This window comes from Ailuropoda melanoleuca, chromosome 7 (genome assembly GCF_002007445.2).
Source record: "Ailuropoda melanoleuca isolate Jingjing chromosome 7, ASM200744v2, whole genome shotgun sequence".
Taxonomy (NCBI): domain Eukaryota; kingdom Metazoa; phylum Chordata; class Mammalia; order Carnivora; family Ursidae; genus Ailuropoda; species Ailuropoda melanoleuca.
In genome coordinates this window covers 9,725,572-9,746,742 of record NC_048224.1, presented here as the reverse complement: position 1 = coordinate 9,746,742, position 21,171 = coordinate 9,725,572, and the positions used below count along the sequence as shown (strand labels likewise).

The 21,171-nt window shown below is 39.0% G+C and overlaps 1 protein-coding gene across 12 annotated transcripts in view; it reads left to right on the top strand.

Annotated features, from left to right (window-relative positions):
• The window catches only part of BNC2 (basonuclin 2), a 417,234-nt gene that overhangs the window by 290,156 nt on the left and 105,907 nt on the right, over positions 1–21,171 (top strand). For all 12 annotated transcript variants that reach the window (XM_034663950.1, XM_034663947.1, XM_034663945.1 and 9 more), the window contains one exon: positions 4,120–4,355. In XM_034663950.1, coding sequence (XP_034519841.1) covers positions 4,120–4,355 — 236 coding nt within the window. The remainder of the gene's footprint in view (positions 1–4,119; positions 4,356–21,171) is intronic.

Here is a 21,171-nt window from a genome sequence, read left to right as displayed (position 1 = left end):
CACATTTCCAGGAAAGAGAAGACTTCCCAGTAGTTTTTTTTTTTTTTTAAGATTTTATTTATTTATTTGACAGAGAGAGACAGCCAGCGAGAGAGAGAACACAAGCAGGGGGAGTGGGAGAGGAAGAAGCAGGCTCCTAGTGGAGAAGCCTGATGTGGGGCTCGATCCCAGAATGCCAGGATCATGCCCTGAGCTGAAGGCAGACGCTTAATGACTGCACCACCCAGGCACCCCCAGTAGTTCTAACTAAAATCCTAGACTCAATGTCACCATTCAGACTTAGGTCACTTGCCCATTCTTGAACCAGTTGCTGTACATGGGGTATCCTGGTTTCTAGGCCTGGCTCAAGGAACATAAAATTCTGGTCTGTGAAATAATTGATCCTGAGTGTAGGGGAAGAGTGACTCCCCAAAGGGCAATCAGGTTTCCGGTACCAGAATGAAGGGGAGTAGATACAAAGCAGACAAAACAGTTGACATCATCTTATTGTATAGAAAAGTGCTTTTTTTACACTGTACTTCCAGCAGCTCTAGGGGTCCCAGTTTAAACTCTAGGGGTCCCAGTTTAAACAAGTTGAATGGAAGAAGAGAATGACAAATTATTGGAAGTTCTCTAATCCACACGCACTCCAGCTTCAACATGAATAGCTTTACTTCCATATGTTTTTATACCCAATTTTTCTTAAGATTTAATTTGAAAATGGAATTTGGGAAATACCATTGGTATAGGACAATTTTATTTTATTTTTTATTTTTTTTAAGATTTTAGGACAATTTTAGATGGTTAGACCCATAAAGTATAAAGGTAGGTGACCCTCTTTTCTCACTCCATTTTGCTGAACAAGTTCTTGCCCTGCCTTTTATTCATCCTCATTGGCCCAACTCATATCCCTAACCCCACTAAGACTCAGACTTGAGTCCTCCCCAATCAGATAAAGGAAAGTCATGACACGAGGCAGACTCAGATTACTGTTATTAGGACACTTAAAAAATTGTCACTTACCCTTTGTCCACCTAGGAGACATCCCCAAAAGTTGTTGACAACTTGGTGACTTACTATAATCCAACAATTGTGAAGCAGAAAAATTTGATACATTAAAGAAATTTGACAGATCATAATCTTTGATAATACGTATATGCTGAAATTTGTAGTTGACACCTGTGAGCTGGGCAGTTTAATTTTTTCAATCTTTGTCTGTGGCTCATCTGCTAGATAACTGCTGCTTAAATCACACTCTCAGGTTTTTTCTCTTATCTACTCTTGACTCTCTTTAAATATCTGGCCCACCCTTTCATCCTCCATATCAGAGTATAAATGTGGCCAGGTGCCTATTTATGTAAATAAACGTTTATTGGAACACCGGCACACCCATTAGTTTAAGTCTTATCTGCTCTCCCTCTATAACAACAGAGGTGAGTACTTGTGAAACAGAATGTTTGACCCACAAACCTAAAATATTTACTGTCTGGCATTTTACAGAAAAAGTTGTTGATCCCTGCCATATATTTATGTGGCTCATAACAATATTTCTCCTTTTTGACATAAGGCATATTTATGAAGAGGAATCAGGTAATGTCCTTATAATATTCTCACTCACTGTTGTTCTCAAAAGCATATCTAGGGACATGTTTTTGCTTTACCTTTCCACTTGTGCTCTTTCAGTTCTCTGAACAACTTCTCTTTGTTTCTGGAGCCTCGACAGGTTAGTCCTCTTTGCCTTCTTAAACTGCCAGCCCTTTTTTGTTTTGTTTTGTTTTGTTTTTTTTATTTATTCGACAGAGATAGAGACAGCCAGTGAGAGAGGGAACACAAGCAGGGGGAGTGGGAGAGAAAGAAGCAAGCTCATAGCAGAAGAGCCTGATGTGGGGCTCGATCCCATAACGCTGGGATCACGCCCTGAGCCGAAGGCAGACGCTTAACCGCTGTGCCACCCAGGCGCCCCCCAGCCCTTTTTTTGAAGAGCAGGAGGGAGAGGGGTCACAGCTTTCCACCCAGCCCTTGAATGCATAGGTACTCACACCTGCACAGACTTAATGCACAGCTGTAGGTACCAACCATGGGGACGGAAATCAGGATTCGGTGTCATCTACTGAACCTTCCTGGTATCCTATTTGTGGTGGTTATGGCAGTGTATTTGGTGAAGAAGTGTTTGATGCAGGCCAGGTGGGTTGATGAAGGGAAACGGGGGAGAGGAGCAGATTTCCCCTGACCTGGTCACTGGATTCTGTAAGCAGAGCCATGTACTCATCAGAAGGCTGAGTAGTGAAGCTCTTCTTGAAGAAGAACAGGGATAATAATACCTCATTCCTACAGTTTTGCAGTCTAAATGCCCTGTGGAGTGAGAGAAGACTTCAATCCCTAGGCTTGTGAATCCCTTATCTTTCCCAAACGTTAAATTAATTTTTAAAGCTATTTATTCAAAGTTGACTTAACCACTGGAATAGGAAAGATCAGACCAATCAGCTGCAAGAAATGAAGTATGAGGAAACCCGAACTCTTTGACAAAGTATTCCTGGGAGTAAATGTGTTGAATGAAGCCAGCGGGTAAATGATAAGGGCCTTTACACTGTGGATGTAAGAAAGCAATTTATCAAGAGTACATGAACTCTCTGGTGACCACAAGTCAGGAGGAAACGAGAGTGGAGGAGGAACCCTGAAAAAAATACATTTGAAATACTAAAAAAATGTATGCATGTGCATGCACTTTTAACTACCTGCATTAATATGCAGCAGTACGGGCATATTCAAACAGGAGTTGCTCAGAGCGCACGTGTACGGTAGCCTATACTGTGGAGGGCTGAGGTGCTGGGAAGAGTGGTTGAGAAAGGCCGGGCAGTGGTTTAGAACTTGCAAAAACCTTGGGCGCTCTCAGGTGTAGTTAGAATTTGCGCCTGGTTGTTTTCTGATACCCATTTGTCTGACTTATGAGATTAGATGACCATCTTTCAGGCTCACATGTTTATCTTTTTTAATCTCTGGAAGGTCATCTGTGTATAATTCTGACAGTTGATCTAAGGCTTTTGTGCTCTCTTAACGAGTTCAAAGCACCTCTCACTCATTATCCCATTAATCTTTGCAGCATCTCTTTGAGCCTTGTAGATGAGACAATGTTATCTTAATTGTTCACTGTAGAGAAACTGAGGAAAAATGTAATTACATTATCTGCAGTAGGGTTCCCAGGAGCTCAGATAAGGATGGGGACTAGAATGTATGACCGTATCTTGGCTTTTAGATCTAGATGTAACTTCTTAAACATCAGGAGAAAAAGGCCTAAAGTATTTACTTTGCAGATGGTTACCCTCAGTTTTCTGTACTGAGGTAACGCCCCTGAAATACACAGAAATTCTTCAACCTTGATGTCTGTCATTTTTCTATTTTCATCTGATACTAAACCCTTGTCAGAGTTGTTAATAAAAAGTGACCAAGTTACAATGTGAATTCCTTTTTCTTGAAACAGGCCAGTGAACATTAAACTAACAGGTGAATAGCAGGAGGGGGAGTTGGAAGAACTGCTTCTTGGGATAGTCCCTGCTGGCTAATTTAACTTGAGTTACAATACCAGTCCTTACTCCCTCAGCTTAGGCCTTTTAACCCTGTAGTCTAAACAGCATGCTCCACTTCCTCTTTAAACCATTCAGGTATGCTAAGGGGTGAATCTTACTCAGAAAGCTGATAGGCTGAGCCTGCTCTTATGGCAGGAGTCAGGAATTGTCTGTCTGTCTGTTTTGGTGGTGGTGGGGGGACATGGGGGACACCATGGCAACTTGGGCTAAGCCATAGTTCAATTGGCAAATTAATTAGCCAGGTTTTTAGAGCCAGCCACAGTCATTTAGAAACATCGTCAGTGGCTCTCTTTCTGAAAGTCGAGTATGTTTTGTATTTGCTGTTGTCTGCAATTTATAAACATACCAAATTAAAAAGAAAAGACAAAGCAGGGAGGAGTTGGGAAGAGAACTGTTTACATTGCAAAACTTGCTTAAACATCTGCGGTCCCGATCCATCTGTAGAAATGGAGCCCTGATAACTTCCAGTAACTCGTTTCTACTTTCTTTGTCTCTGCCCTTTCCCTCTGTCTCCATATTCCCACCCACCTCCGGAACTTTGGTGGGACCACCACAGCCTTGGATAAACTCAGCACGCAGCACCTATACCACCCCACCCAGGTGGAGATCGTGCAGTCCAACGTGGTGTTCGACATCAGCAGCCTGATGCTCTACGGGACGCAGGCGGTGCCTGTGCGGCTAAAGATCCTGCTGGACCGTCTCTTCAGTGTCCTGAAGCAGGAAGAGGTGCTGCACATCCTGCACGGCCTGGGCTGGACTCTGCGGGACTACGTCCGGGGGTACATCCTTCAGGTAGGGGGAGGACGTGAAGCTGGTGTCTGGCCAGCTCTAGGACGGGCTGAGGGAGAACCCTTGCAAACCTGGTGTCTTTCCTGCCCCTCACAGGCCTGGGCATGCACACCCTCTTCTGATTAAAATGCTCCTTTTGGCAAGCTTGTCAGAGAACTGGAAAGAAGGATCTCTGTCCCAGCAGGCTGGCGCTGGGCCTCGGTGGTGTATGCTAGCAAGGAAAAAGTGGCCTGTTGCCTAGCACTGCTTTGTTTGCATCTTTTTAAATTCAGCTCCCTCTCCCTACAACGTGGGCTTCCTGCTTCTCCGCAAGTCTGATTGTAGCCCCACTAAAAGGAAGGGCTCTTTGAGGTGGGTGACGTGTTTGTGAAAATCTGAGATTGCATTTCATCTGGGTTTAGTAGGGCTTTTGCTTGATCCGAATTTATAGGGTTAGTGTTTTGTTTTGTTTTTTGGTTGTCTGTGTCCCCTATTTATTGCTTCTTCCTCCAAATCAGAACTGTAACCTCTGTAAACTCTCTGCTTTTATAACCAGTAAGCCCTCATATTCCAAAGCGCACAGACTTGGGTATAGTTTTGGCTTTCACAACACCTGTTCTTCCAGCTTGAGCCTCTTGTTTGTATCAGTGGCACTTGTGATCTGGTAGGGTCTTCAGAAGTTTACCTGGAGGACTGCAGCCTCCATTGCCGACCCCCACCCCAACCTCCCTGCATTTTTTTCATCATTTTTTGCAGTATGTCATGAGTCGCTTTGCATTGTGTACTTTGCCTCTGAAATGTTTTTATGGCCATCTGTCTTCCTATGACCCTTGAAGGGTAAATGTTGAAAACAGCATGTTGGGAGACCCCAGGATCCAAAAAGACTACACTGGACGATGAAGAAGTACTCCCTCCTGCCAAAGGAGATCACAGTTGGAGAAGGTAGAATCTGAAGTGATTTTTGAAATTTCTTATGGGGATAATACCAGGAGAATTGACCCCTTCAAAAAAAACAAAAAACAAAAAAACTGTTTTTGGCGCTGCCAGCCTTGTTTATTCCCTGAATGACCCTGTGTTGTGTGCAAGGCCTTGGCTGCCAGCTTGGTATGTGATGAGTGGAGGGCCTCACATCTCCCCCTTGCTTTAACCTGGCATAAAAACACACACATTCCTGTCATTCTCCTGTGGTACCTCCAGGTGTTAGCCAGGGCAAGTGAGCAGAGAGGTATGATGACAGGAAGTAGAGAGAGACAGAAGGTGGAATAACCCGTCTGCTCTTGTGAGTGCTCTGGTTAGCATTGAATCATTGCTTAGTTTAGTGAGATGTCAACTTGGAAGGCACAGAGAATTTGGCCCTCAGAAGACAAGATGATGATGATAATAGGAATAATTATATATTACGTTTTTAGTTTATAGAAGACTTTCACAAGCATTATCTCATTTGCCTCAGGATGGGGGCATTTCAATGGGGTGAGTGGAAAGTTAAGTCCTGGGTGGTCAGGGGACCTGGGGGAACATGAGGTCCAGAAGGAAGAGGCCAGGAAAAATAAAGCATGGAACCAATTTCACAATACCTGCTCGTACTGGCCTGGAATAGATATGGTGCCACATCTTTCTACATTCGTTTCCACAACATAATTATTAATATCCACTTGGGATAGCTCTTACTCTACAGAAAGGAACAAAGCTCTTGAACATTTTTGAACAGAACTGTTAGCGTGGCTAAGCACTCTTTATTCAAACCTATGATAATACTCCCCAATCTAGTACCACTTTACTGCCTCCACTCTGAGGCTTAGTTCTGTCATCAGTGCTGTATTTCAGTTCTACGTGTATATTTTTGCCTGAGCTTTCTGGAGCAGATGCATGGTATCTTCCTGTCCAAACAGATACGTGCATGACTGATTCGTTGCCCTCTTAACAACCCCATTCACTGTAGCATTTTGATGGCAGTAAATCTAGAGCATTTTGATGGTTGTTGTTCTGTGATATTGTCCTAATGTTTTGCCTTGACCAATACCTGTTCTTTGTTTCACTTAAAATTTTTATATAAGTGTTAATTTTTCTCCGTTTCAGTCTATCTCTAAAGTGCACAGAAAATGTACTTTGAAATGTACTCTGTATTTCTTTTTGTGTGAGGGCCAAGGTTTTAACAATACAAAATTGCAAGAGAAATTAAGGATGAGAGGAAAATTCAGCGAAACCATGACCTGAAATTTGTAAAGTCTCTTATTTCAGGGTGAAATATTACATATGAAGAATTCTACCATTTATTGTGATACTTAAGCTATAATTAATTTTTATTAACTTAATATAGATTTTGACAAAGTCTTAAACTTAATATAATCTGTTTCTCCATTCAGGGCCTAGAATTGACATTTTGAGAAAATCATAGATGATTTTTACATTATGAGAATACAAGGTTTAGTTTCTGTCTTGTTTTATTGATAGGATTGATGTAATATAGATTTTATTTAAATGATGCTTTTGGTACTTAGCATTTATCATCTATTTCTTCCTTGTGAAAATAGTTCTTGGTTTAGGGAAAAAGCAAGATGTTGAAGGACACAAAACTGTGTAGTAAGAAAATGCTCATTTTGTTTGAAAAAATAAGACACTCAAAAACAAGAGCTAAACTATAGAAACAAACCCCTTTCCTCTAAAGCAATGTAATTTGGTTATTGGCCAATATTTTAAAAATTATATATAGTAATGATAAGGTATACACAAATGACTTTGAATATAATTATATGTAACATTTTCATGCAAGAAGGCTGTAAAATGTGTGTCCAAAGGTTGTGGAACCCTATAATGCACTGTTAGCGTACAAGTCATTTTATCTGGCTAAAACTCAATTGTCTTGTAACCCTCAAGGCATCAATTTTAGCATTATTGCTCTCAACAACAGTATATTGAATATTATGTCAGTTAAAGGAGAATAATTATCAAGGCAAGTTAGGGTGGCTGTTAGTCTTACCACATATTGACTTGGTTAGCAGTTGGCTATAGATTGTGTTACTGGGCAAATGAAGATGTACGGTAAGTTGAACTGGTGAAGCCAGGATATTAATTTAACTCTCTTTGGGCCTAAACCTCCATCCCTTATGTAGACACAGCTACTGCTGGTTTCAGAGATAGTTTTGAATGTGAAAGAATAGCAGGTGTCTGATCTAATTTTGAATTTTTGGATGTGGGGGAAAAGAAGAGTAGGCCGTTCAAAACTATCATTTACAAGCATGTATGAAGAGGTTATTAAAAGGAAGAGGGAGGTCATAATGATGGCACAGATTCACTTAAAAGACTGTCAATATCTTTCAAGAATCCTATGCTGTTTTGGTAAAAATTACTTTTTCACGTCTGTAATCATCCATGTAATTCATAAGCGAGACAGCTGGGTGTAAAATGTATAGCATAACTTGGACCACAATGATTTAAGAATCCAGGTAGCATCTTAAAAGTAGAAAACCCAGTATTCTCCTGTGTAGCAATTAGAGTGTTCATTCATAAAGTACAGAAAAAGTGAGGTAAGTTTTAGGCATTTTCCCACAAAACAGCAGAAAAAGGAAATAGGCAATTAGATGCTAAAATCTAAAGGAACGTAAGATGTTTTTCCTGCTGCCAAAGAGTAATTCTTCTTTCAAGTCTATATCCCGTGGTACATTTATTGACAATAAATAGAAGCAGTGTCCTGTCCCTTCCCCATTTTCCCTGTCTTTGACTTAGGATATAAGAGTATAGGTGATTATCACTTTTGAATTTAATCATTTGAAAATCGGGTTTTCATGCAGTCATTTTTCAGTTTGAGCATGTATCTGACTTGCCAGGGCTCATACACCAGCCCATCTGTGGAAATCTCTTGCTTTGCAAATGAGTCCTGCCAGAATTCAGAGAACCATATCAGACACCCTGAATAATTAGCTAAGGTGTCAGCAGCCTTGTGAGAGGGCCAGCAGTGATGCACATTTCAAATCACTTGTGTCTTGAAACAATCAGAACTAATAGAACCATCAATACTTTAGGAGACTATTTCCCAGAGTATTCTGGGGGCACTAGTCTTCCAGAGGTCTGATTTTAGATTTGGGAGGAACTACACTCAGGATCCTTCTGGTAGAGCCTCAAGGTACACATCAGCATAAAGGCTCTGAGAAATTCTGGAATAAGTGGTTTGTGAGGGTAGGTAAGTAGACTCCACAAACACTTTCCACTTCATAGCCTTTTTCTGTCAAGCTTATCAGAACTCTTCCTCCACTTGGGGCATTCACATATATGGATTCTTCTGCATGGAATCCCCTATTCCTCTCTACACAGAGGTAGTTTCTTCTTCTTGGGGTGTCAGCTGAGGTCCCACTTTTTCACAGAGGACTTTTCTGTCCAGGTTAACCAGTATAAGTCTTTTCTTGTGTGGCTCTACCTCAAGACTATTTCCCTCAAGCTCCAATCCAATTTAAAATCAATCAATTAAGTCAACTGTTAAAATGGTTTTCTTCTTGGCTTCCTCACTAGGGACCGCCACAAAGGGAGGGCACGCAATAAATATTTGTTAAATGAATGCGTAAAGAAACCTACTTCACTTGGTACAGCTTGATTCTCACCATGGAACTCATGGAATATGCAGTAACCAGTTGATCTAAGGGCTTATAGTCTTTCCTTGGGCTTTCTAGGTACTCTAAGGACAGATGGGCTCCTGAGGGCAGTAGGAACAGAAACAAAGGCTCCCACACCCCCTAGCTGGTGGTCTGTGTGGAACAAGTCTTTTGTGGTATACATGTGGTGGAAAACATCAATATTCAGTAAACACTTGTATTTAAACAGCCCTTTGCGGAGCAAGTTCACATATGTTAGGCCTTTGAGTCCACTTATACCATTCTCTTGTAGATATTGCCAATGAATTAACATTTGGAGTAGTTGAAATTCAAAGAGATTGAGTGACTTTCCTGTAATCACAGAAGCTATTAATTGGCACAGTTGATGCACTATAAGCTTCCTGAAGATAAGAACCACTCATCTCTTGATCATTACTATAACCCAACTCCTAGTACACAGCCTCACACGTACTAATACTTCCAAAATACCAGAGGGAGAAAATTTTGAAATCTGATTTGCACTCAGGTCTCTGATTCTATGTGGAGTATTTGGGGTTTTGTTGTTGTTGTTGTTGTTGTTTTAAGACAACCAAGGTATCTTTCCAGAATGTAATCTGTGAGAACCTTTTAGCATCAGAGGAGCATGGTTTAGAGAATAGAGAAGGCCTGAGAATCTTGAACTGGAAAGATAGTTAAGATGCCTCTTGCATTCAGTGACAGGTCTTGTCTACCTGACCTTAGTGAAATTAGTCCCTCTTTTGTATCCCTTTTCTTGGGTATTTCTTGATAGTCTACCCTGTTCCAGATTACCTTCCTCTCTCATTTCCATGACCCAAATTTTTCTCTAGATCTGATATTTATCATTAATGCTTCATTGTGAATTCTGCTCTTTGACTTCCCTTTCCAGGATTACATACCTTTGTAAGAGTGCAAAAAAACCTAATCAATAAGATTTCAACTATATCATGTGCAGGAGGTGGAGCAGAGATGAAATGTTCTTTTCTGGGTCTATAAAAGGATATCAAGTTGGATGGCAAAGGGTGCGCTGCACATTGAGTAAGAATATTGGGCTAAAGTCCCAGTACTGCCACTGATGATATATGTGAGTATGGAAAATTGGCCATTCTCAGCCACGGTTTTTTCCTCCTCCTCCTCCTCTTTTTCTTATTCTTTCCTTTTTTTGAGATGAAGGGGGGGTGAAAGGACAGAGGGGGATAGAGAATCTTAAGCAGGCTCCACACCCAGTGCAGAGCCTGAGGCGGGGCTTGATCTCACAACCCTGAGATCATGACCTGAGCCAAAACCAAGAGTCGGACACTCAACTGACAGAGCCACCCAGGCACCCCCACAGTTTCTTCAGCTTTAAAACTGAGATAACCCCTTATGCCTCTCTTGTTCTTGAATGGCAAAAAGGTGAAATAATGTAGATGAAAACATGTGATAAACTCCCATTGAAGTTGGGTTTTTTTCCCCACTTACATCTATGCATAAACCTAACTCTGATCGGTTACAGGAGGGAAATTTCAGGTGTCAGACCTGTTTCTCTGCAGATATCAAATGCTTAGAAAAAGATAAATACATTTTAAGCTTTAGTGAATAAGAGAAATGCTATTTGTTTTAGTAAGTAAGCCCTGAAATACTAGTGGCCTACCACAACAGGAGTTTATTTCTCTCTCTCAGCAAGACGGGTCAGCATTCCTGGTTGGTGAACGTTTTCCTTCCAGAGGTGCTTTGATCTCCTTAAACGTCTCTGGCAACTTAGAGCCTCTCCTGTTTCATGGCTCTGCTATTCTCTGGGGCCTCAGGCTCCTCATCCAGGTGGCAGTGCTGAGAGACGATAGAGGTGCTGTGTGGTGCTGTGTGGGAGGTTTTCCTGGACCAGGTCTGGAAGCAGAGTGGGTCACTTCTTCTACAAGTCACTGATCAGAGCTTCCATCTAAGTGGGGCCAAGTGACTGAGGGAATGAGGACATGTGGTCTGGGGCTGAGCAGCCACTCCCAGCTGTACCTTTGTACCATGGAGGATGAGCCCAGCTCAGTGCCCTGTTCAGGTGTGGCGGACTAGCTGTAGTTCTACCTTCTTTTATATAGTCGGACAAGGAAAGCTTAGGGCAGCAGAATAGTGTGTTAGAGCAGGCTCGTGGTTTTGAATCCCGGTTGCAGGTCTTACTAAATGTGTGAAAATAGACCTGTGTCTTTATCTGCCTAAGCCTTGGTTGCCTCACCTGGAAAGCAAGGATACTAACCGTACCTCATGGGTTTATTGTGAAGATAAAATAAGATAATGCGTATAAAACATTTCATAGTGCCACTTGCTAAGTATCTAGTAAATGTTAACGATTAACGTAATGATGAAAAGATGATGATATAGACTCTTGGCCATTTTAGACCTTTGTGTATAAAGCAGCCTTAAATCCAGGATTTATTTTTTTTTTTAGTATTTCACTGCATCTCTTAGAACAGAGGCCTTCCCATACAGTCAGGCAAAAGAGTAGCTACTATTCAGTTGTAAATAAGACATACACACATATGTACATACAGATACACATAAACCTGCATATATGTGCATATGTAGTATATACCTGATTACAAGTAAGAGGCAAGAAACTATAGTGACAAAGGCTTTGGAACTTGAAGTGAGACAGACTTGGGTATGAATCTTGGTTTCAACTTTTGATTGCTCTGTTACCTAAGGTAGGTCAGTTAGCATATTTGAACCTAAGTTTCTTCATTTATAAAGTACTTAGAGCAATAACTAGCCCACAACACTCTTACTAATGGGTACTACGTTGTGAGTGTGTGAGTATGTATGTGTGCTTTTTCTAAGTTTTTAAGTAATGACTTATTCCAAAAATGACATTTTATTACCCTTGCTTTTTTCTATTTCATCAATTCTTCCAGTATTCTTCTAAGCACTGGGCACAGGATGAATGACTACTTAATGAATCTATTAAAATTGTTAGAGTATCTGGGCTTTCACCCCACTGCATAAAGTAAAACTTACTTAAAATAGACAACATTTTTATGGGCATACCTGACCTCACAGATTTTTAGGAAATTTCTGGAGCAGAAAGAAGAATGGTTCTAGGTTTAAATTCATTTAGGTAGTCCTTCAAATAGCAAATTTTACCACTTAATTACTATGTGCTGATGTAAGAGATGTCTCAGGAAGCCTTCACTGTTCAGGACAAAGCAGCTGTAAACAAATAATGCAGGTTGTATGATCAAAATTATAAGAATGTACAGATGACCCATAGCATTGACCCGGAGGAGGGATTATTTGACTCCAACTAAAGATTGGGTTATCACCACCATAACATAAGGTGTCTTTGCATTATGTCAACAATACGTGACTCTCTTTCAGAAGTGAAAGATCATAGGAATGAATGATCAAGATCCCCTGTCTTTGGCAGGGATATACAAAAGGTAGATGGTTCAGAGCAATGTTCTATATTTACAGTGTTTGTTTTCCAGAGTGCTTGGACTACTCTACAGACATTATCCCAGCAATTCTCTTAGCCTCCCTATTAGAGAGAGAGTTTCAGAGACTGTTATCCCTGGTTTTAAAGTAATCGTGGCTGAAGGCCTCAGGCAGGGTCAAAGCTGGAAGTGGAATACAGGGATTTTGAATCCCTTGCCAAAGCTCTAACTATTTGAACAGCAGTGAAAACAAACACCTTATATCCAAGGACGTAGCTTGATGTTTTGTGCTCAGAGTTAAAGTAAAAATATTCCTCCCTTTACCCTTGCAAAGTAGAAATAGAGAGCTCACCAAATTCCAGGATGGAATGCAGTAACTGGTAGAATAGAATTTGTGTCTGTGGACATGGAGAGAGGGTTTTTGTGTTCCCCAGGAGGAACAAAAAATTAGCCCACAGCTCTCTGGCCGTTCACCATCTGATCAGAACTGGTTCAGATTTACTGGAAATGGATACTGTCTGTGATGGCACTGATTCAACCACACGGTCTCCGGAGCAATACTCTGGCATGCTCCTGGTCGAATTTGAAGTGGAACGCCCCTGAGCTGTAGGTTCAGACCTCAGTTCCATCATCAATTAGCTCTCTCGTCTTGCAAAAAATACATAATTTCTGTAAGCCTAGTTTTGCTGATAACTCCTTATTGGAGTTTTGAGAGTAAAGGGAAATCATTTGTTAAATTCATAGTAAAGCTCAGTAAATATTAATTCTTTAAGTAAAGCCATTTTCAAATTCACCATTCCTCACAACCCTTAAGTTTCTAGAGCAACAGAAACGTTGTGATTCTTCTAGTTGTCCATACATTTTATTTGAGTTACCATGTCCTTTTCTAGTATTTCCCCCAATTTGACTGAAGGGGCAGGTGGGGGATGGTGAGGACTTGCCCAAGAACTGAGATCTGTGACTGTAGCAGAGAATCATGGGAAGGCTCTCAAGACCCAGCCCCAGTCTGCCATCTGTTTCTTTTGAGTGACCTATGTTTCACATTCTCCTATGTGAAATCATGAAGGACTATGAAAAAGTAGAAAGTGAGATGAGCATCTGTGTGGGTTGCTGGAAGCTCTTGCTAAATCCATACAGATGGGACAAACATAAATAAAGATATACTTATTTGATTCATGTATGATAGTCTTATAAGTAATGCCAGCAGCAGTTGGAAAATAGAATGCAGGCCAATACATTTGCTAGTAGAATTAAAGTGACCACTGCCAAATTGAATTACTCTAGGAAGACCTGTTGAAAGAGGAGATTCTTAAGGAAGAAGAGAGATATTGTTACATAGTAGAAAGGATGGAACAAGCATTTTTCCGTACAGGAAGAATGCTATGTTGGGAAGAGGTGTGAACAAGTTTATGGGAGAAAGCTGCATTTCAGTTAGGTGAGCAGCACTGAGCTGTGGTTTAAGTGAGTGTGTTAGGCCAGGCCTGGGCCTGTTGCTCAGAAGCTCATCTTGATTAACCTGACATTTGCATCACATCCCTTTCTTTCTCCCTTTTCTCTCTCTCTTTTTCTTTCTTTCTTTCTTTTATATATTTTTAATAGATTTTATTTTTAAGTAATCTCTACACCCAACCTGGGGCTCGAATTCACAACCCTGAGATGAAGAGTCACATACTCTACCCACTGAGTCAGCCAGGGGCCCTGCATCACATCCCTTTTTAAGGGGAGTGACTAGTGATTCTTTTGGTTCACAGACCTGGCATTTGTTGTTATTAACCCTCAAAAAGGCCAATCACTGGCTAGTGGCTTCATGAACAGTTGTTTTAGAAACCCACCACTGAGGTCCTATTGCTATCTAGGAAGTGTTTTCATTTGTTGCTGGCACTGAGTATTGTATTCTCTCTCTCTCTCAGTCAACGTAGACTTGGGACGGGGACTTGGAGAGTAGATCAGACAGATAGTTTTGCATTTTAACAGTAGAATGCCTTGCATGGCTCCAGTAGACCATAATTCATAAGGCCCCAAAAGTAAGAGAACGAGTTATCAGTTGGTATGCATTTTCTGTCCAGAGGTCATCTTGAGTTTATTGTGTATTTCTTATCTATAGGCCCCAGGAAGCTGTTTCTCAGAGACTTTGAGAACTGAAGGTCCTCTGTGTAAGGAAATGCTTTAACCTGGTTTTCTTGTTCTCATGTAATTTTCTCTCTTTAACAAAGCCATAATAATAGTGTCAGAGGCAGCTTTCTAGTTAGTATGAGTAATGTGGTTGCTGTATTTTCTATTTTTAATTTTAATATACTTTTCCTGCTGTGGACTTTTTTTCTTTTTTGGTTTTAAAAATAGCAGTGGAATAAGTGTGGTAATTTGAAGACTCCGGTGCACACTGCATCCTCTCTGGGATACAATTCTAAAGGAAGGCAGTGCACAACAGGCATTTCTTTCAGATTCCTCAGTGAAATAAATAGAACGTTTGGAATACGGACGACTGAAAATATTGGCTTATGGTCAGGTTAGTCCAGGCTTCAAAGAAATTGACATTTAAACAATAGAGTATCTATCCTATAGGTTTTTGTCTCTAGGGTACCTGTTCATATTAAGCCTGTTAATTTTATGGTGTGTTGATACGACACAAAACGAGGTAGTCAGGGACACACCTTCAGTCACTTCGTTCATTTGCCTCTTTTTTAAAAGTATGCACACACCTTTAAGAATTTCAAATTAACAACAACAAAATACACTTAAATTCCCCTTGAAAGAATAATTAAGAGCTACTTGTTTCTGCGTCCTGTCAACTCTGCCAGAATTGGAGTTCATGCTGAGTATATTCCATTGAGTCAGCCATCATTCCATCACCAGCCGGGATTGCTTTTCCACGTATTGACATGTGAGGGAATGTCTGCCTTGCAGTAGCCATGGGCTCGTGCCAGATTTTGAGATCCATAGGGGCAGTGCTGGGAGCTTTTCAATTCTGAATCAGAGATCCAATTCATAATAGCTGAGCCAGGGAAACTGGGTTGAATCTGTGGCCAAAACCACGGTAAAAAAACTTTTTTTTTTCCTTTTCCCTTTTTGCAGTGCTTTATTGCTTTAAAATATGAGTGCCTCTGTCCATTGATCCTCCAGTGACTTTACGTTGGATTCAAATTGTGGTCTCTTAGGTGAAAAGGTCAGTGTTTTATTCATTCAGCCACACATCGATGGAGATTAACTGAGAGCAGTACAAGACATTTGGATCCTGCCAGACCTAGGGCACCTGAAAGAAGTTTATTTCTTTTCTCCCTAGCCTTCACTATGCCTGCTGCAGAAGAAGATGGCCCTGTCTTCTGGGAGTGGGGGAGGGTTTTGATTGGCTGTGTGTTAACTGCCTCAAATCCATGGCCATAGGGTGAGTAAGAACCCCTGAGAATCAAATATGTCTTCTATGTAGCATCACCTGATTTAGTGCTTTTCCTCAAGTCAGAGATGTCTCAAGGGGCCTTTTTTCCTTTGCAGCACTGATCTTTCAATGAGGTGCTAGTGTCTGTCCTGAGCAATAACAAGGAAAAACCATGAAGTGTGAACAGCTCTTATTAGGGGGGTAAATGTCATTAACGCCTTTGTAGCCTTCTCTGCAATCTGAATGCTCTTGTCAAGAGAGTGACTTACTGAAGCCTCCTTTAAAATCATATAAATGGAATATAAGATGGTGAAGTTTTACATTTTAATTAAGCAAGGCCATTAGCTTCCTTTGCTTATGCATTTTTGTAGTCAATTATGCTTGTATCCGATAGGGACAACCCTCTGAAATAAGGCTACTGAAAAACTGCCTACAAAAATGATTTTAAGGATTTGAGAAATACTTCGTTTACTCTAAATCAAAATCTAGCTAATTTTGGGTGGTTTTGGGGAGCAGATGCTTCTCTCTATTTTAATTTTATAGATAGACTCATATACTCACATACCTGACCGTAATATGCATATTTCATATATTGTATGGGAAAACACTAGCATTTCAAGTTAATGAGTAGGTCAGTCTGAATTAATGAAAAGTCTGAAGCATATAATGTTCAAGTAGTTTTATTATTTTCACTACATAAATAGAAATTTTTCTCCAACCATGAATTGTCTTTATGTAAGAGCTTAATATTCTCTTGAAGCAAAATTTTTATATGCGAAAGATCTTAGGTAAATGTCTTCTGCAAGTTTGAGATTTTCATTTTAATTTCTTGTCACTCTGGGTTGTGTTTTTGAGTTACAAAATAAAAACATGTTGAATAGCTGGGGCGCCTGGGTAGCGCAGGTGTCAGGCGTCTGCCTTCGGCTCAGGGCGTGATCCCGGCGTTATGGGATCAAGCCCCACATCAGGCTCCTCCGCTGGAAGCCTGCTTCTTCCTCTTCCACTCCCCCTGCTTGTGTTCCCTCTCTCGCTGGCTGTCTCTATCAAATAAATAAATAAAATCTTTAAAAAAAAAAAAACATGTTGAATAGCTATATGGTGGTAGGGTCAGAGGCAGAAAGAATATTGTCTTTTTTACTATGCATATTAATTTTTTTAATAAGGAAAAATGATACATCTGGTTAAAACTTTGGGGAGGTAAATCTAGAAAACTTCTAGGCATGTTAGAGGTAGTGAATGGAAATTAACCATTTGTTGCCTGTTATTACCAATTTAAGATGTAGAATTTAATGTGTTGTGTTTATTTAATATATAGTCTTTGTTTCAAATTTGATCTTCCACCCCATTTTTTTAAAATATCCCATTAGGTCACAGTTTTCCTTTATGTTGTATTTTTTTCCCCTATTTTGAAAGTTCAGGAAAATGTATTTATTTAACAAATATTTGCTTGAGGGGATGCTATATTCAAATGGTAAAGAGACACCATGCTTCTCTGTTACAGCTTTCAGTTTGGTTGAGATTGGGGCTCAAGTTAAGCCACGGGAAAGTAGAGGTCATTAGTGTACATTTTTATATGAATATATAAACATGATCTATAATTAGTGCAATAATGAGTTCTATTTAAATAGACTTTTTGGACAAATTTTCCAACTTTCCTGAAAAGTTAATGCCTTAAAATATTTTGAACATTCCCTGTCTTGATTGTACTATTAATTCAAACTCTGCAATTAAATGACTGACTAAACAAAATTAATTTTCAACCCAGCTCCCACTTTTGAACTAAAAACATTATTTTAGTTTGAATTAATGAGATTTTGCTGTCTTATGGAAAACCCACCTGTTTATTAGATCACAGATCTTAAACAGCAAAGAGGTGTTTCCTTCTAATTTCTTAACTCATAAATGTTTTGACAAGTTAATAAAAACTTACTTTAAAAATTCCCTTTTAGTGAAAATCCAAAGATGATCATTTTTAACTCCATCATCAGGATCATTTTGCAAAAGCTACCCATGAAGTCACTCACTTAGAACAGGAAAATCTCCATGGAATTACTACTGTCAATGCCACTTGGGGAGTCATTGGGCCAATTAAAATGTAGATGTTTTATATGAAATATAGTGCCTACTAAATTACAAACATCAAATTTAGAATTAGTCTGTATTCCCTTTGTTAGTTTCCTTCACTCAGTGCATTAAATTTTAGTTCATCTGATTGCTTATTTGACTCATAAGTAATATATGTATGTAAAGGAGTTGATTGTCTGGTGCCCATAGGTTCTTCTTATGGAAAGTGGTCTTTAGATTTGGTAGCACAATAAGAAGGGCCATCTGAAAGCACTATTTGCTTTGTTCTCTCTTTTCTGTATGTTCTACCTTACACCTGGATCAAGGCCGTTAATATAAATTATGATTTCTAAGGTTCACATTGTAGGATAACTTTGACAAAAAGATGTCTGGAATATCAGGATTATCAGAAATGTACAGTAAAACTTCATAAATGTTTTTCAAGACACCAGATGGAAGGAAGCTTTACTGCATTATATTTCCCGTATGGAAAAGTATCTGGGACCCGAAAGGGGCACACCCTTGGAGGGGGGATGCTTCTTAAAAAGGAACTTTATAAAATCCTATAATATAGGGTTTTCATGCATGATTTATTCACTTGAGCATATTGCTTTGAAGGCCCAAACAGCATCCTGGGTATAAGTTGTGGTTTCCCAGACCTGCAAAGTTGTCTGATGGCTTAAATTTCACAAACTTTTTAGATTTGGCTATGCCACAGGTCAAGTATGTCTTGCTATGAGTCTGGTTGCCATCTATTTTAGTCAAGGTTTAGCTTTTGTTAAGATCATTGGATTGGGTTACTTAATGAAAAATAAGTATACTGTTCTTTCATGTGTTATTTTATATTAATAGAAAGTCAAGATGGTAGAACTTAACTTTTTTATTGAGATAAATTGATGTATAGTATTATATTTAAGGTGTATAACATAGGGATTTGACGTTGTATACATTGCAAAATGATCACCACAAGAAGTTTAGTTACCATCTATCATTATATAAAGTTAAAACACTGCTACTGACTATAGTCCCCTTGCTGTACATAGCATCCCAGTGACTTACTTACTTTGTAACTGAAAGTTTATACTTCTTGATCCCCTTCACCCATTTTGCCTACCACCTAACCCCACTCCCCTATGGAAACCACCAACCTGTTCTCTTTATTTATGTGTCTGGGTTTTGTTTTGTTTTGTTTTTTAGATTTTACGTAGAAGTGAAATCATGCAGTGTTTATCTTCCTCTGTGTGTTATTTTGCTTGGCATAATCTCCTTAAGATCTATCCATTTGTCGAAAATGGTGAAGTTCCATTCTTTTTTATGGTTGACTGGTATTACATTTTGTATGTGTACATACACACCCCCCCAACATCATCTTTATGTATTTATCCATTGATGGACACTTCGGTTGTTTCCATATCTTGGCCTATTATAAATAATGCTGCAGTGAATGTAGAGGTATGTGTGTCTTTTCAAATTAGTGTTTTTATTTTCTTTGGATGGACACCCAGTAATGGAATTACTGGGTTACGTGGTAGTTCTATGTTAAATTTTTAAAGGAACCTTGATAGTGTTTACCACACTGACTATACTGATTTATATTCCCATCAGCCGTGTATGAGTGTTCCTTTTCTCCACATCCTCGCCAACCCTTCTTATTTCTTGGCTTTGATAATAGCCATTCTGACAGATATAAGGTGATATCTCATTATAGTTTTGATTTGCATTTCCCTAATGATTAGTGATGTTGAGATTTTTTTCCTTTTTCTTCCTTTTTTTGTTTTTTTTGTTTTTTTTTTCTTTTTGGAGCATTTTTTTCATGTGCCTGTTGCCATCTATATGTGTTCTTTGGAAAAATACTCAGATTCTCTGTGCATTTTTTAATTGAAGTGTTTTTTTGTCATTGAGTTATATGGGTTTTTAAAAAATATATTTTGGATATTAATCCCTTATCAGATACATGATTTGCAAATATTTTCTGCCATTCAGTAGGTTGCTTTTTCATTTGTTGATGGTTTCCTTGGTTGTGCAGGAGCTTTTTAGCTTGATGTAGTCCGATTTGTTTATTTTTGCCTTTGTTTCCCTTGCCTTTGGACTTAGATTAAAAAAAAAATCGCTAAGACCAACCTATGTTTTTTTCTATGGTTTCAGGTTTTACATTCAAATCTTCAATCCATTTTGAGTTAATTTTTGTTTATGGTATAAGAAAGTGGTCCAGTTTCATTCTTTTGTGTATAGATGTCCAGTTTTCCTAGCACCATTTATTGAAGAGTCTGTCCTTTCCCCATTGTATATTTATGCCTCTTCTTTCAAAAGTCAACTAACCATATATAGTGGGTTAATTTCTGGGCTCTCTCTTCTGTTCTGTTGATCTATGTGTTTTTATGCCAAAACCATACAGTTTTGATTACTATAGGTTTGTAATATAGTTTGAAATCGGGGAGTGTGATGCCTTCGTCTTTGTTCTTCTTTCCTAAGGTTGTTTTGGATATTTGGGGTCTTTTGTGGTTTCACGTAAATTTTAGAATTATTTGTTCCAATTCTGTGAAAAATGCCTTTAATATATTCATAAGGATTGCATTGAATCTATAGAATGCTTTGAGTCGTATGTACATTATAACAATATTAATTCCTCTAATCCATGAGCACAGAATATCTTTTTATTTATTTGCATCTTCTTCAGTTTCTTTCATCAATGTCTTAGAGTTCTCAGTGTGTACATCTTTCACCTCCTCAGTTAAATTCATTTCTAGGTATTTTGTTCTTTTTGATGTGATTGAAAGTGGAATTGTTTTCTTTATTTCTCTTTCTGATAGTTTGTTATTAGTGTATAGAAATGTAACAGATTTTTTATATTAATTTTGTATCCTGCAACTTTACTGAATTCATTTATTCTAACAATTTTTTTTTGGTGCAAGCCTTAGAATTATCTATATAGTATCATGTTATCTGCAAATAATAAGTTTTACTATTTCTTTCCCAATTTATATGTCTTTTATTTCTTTTTCTTGTCTAATTGCTCTGGCTGGTATATCCAGTATTATGTTGAATAAAAGTGAGGAGAGTAGGCATCCTTGTCTTGTTCCTGATCTTAGAGGAAAAGCTTTTTCATTAAGTGTGATATTAGCTATGGGTTTGTCATAAATGGACTTTATTATGTTGAGGTACATTCCGTTTATGTTTAAGAGTTTTTTTTATCATAAATGGATGCTGAATTTTGTCAAATGCTTTTTCTGCATCTATTGATATGATCATATGATTTTGATCTTTCATTTATTTAAGGTGATTTATCATGTTGATTGATTTGGATGTTAAACCATCCTTGCATCCCTGAAATAAGTCCCACTTGATCATAGTGTATGATCTTCTTAATGTATTGTTGAATTTGGTTTGCTAAATTTGGGGAG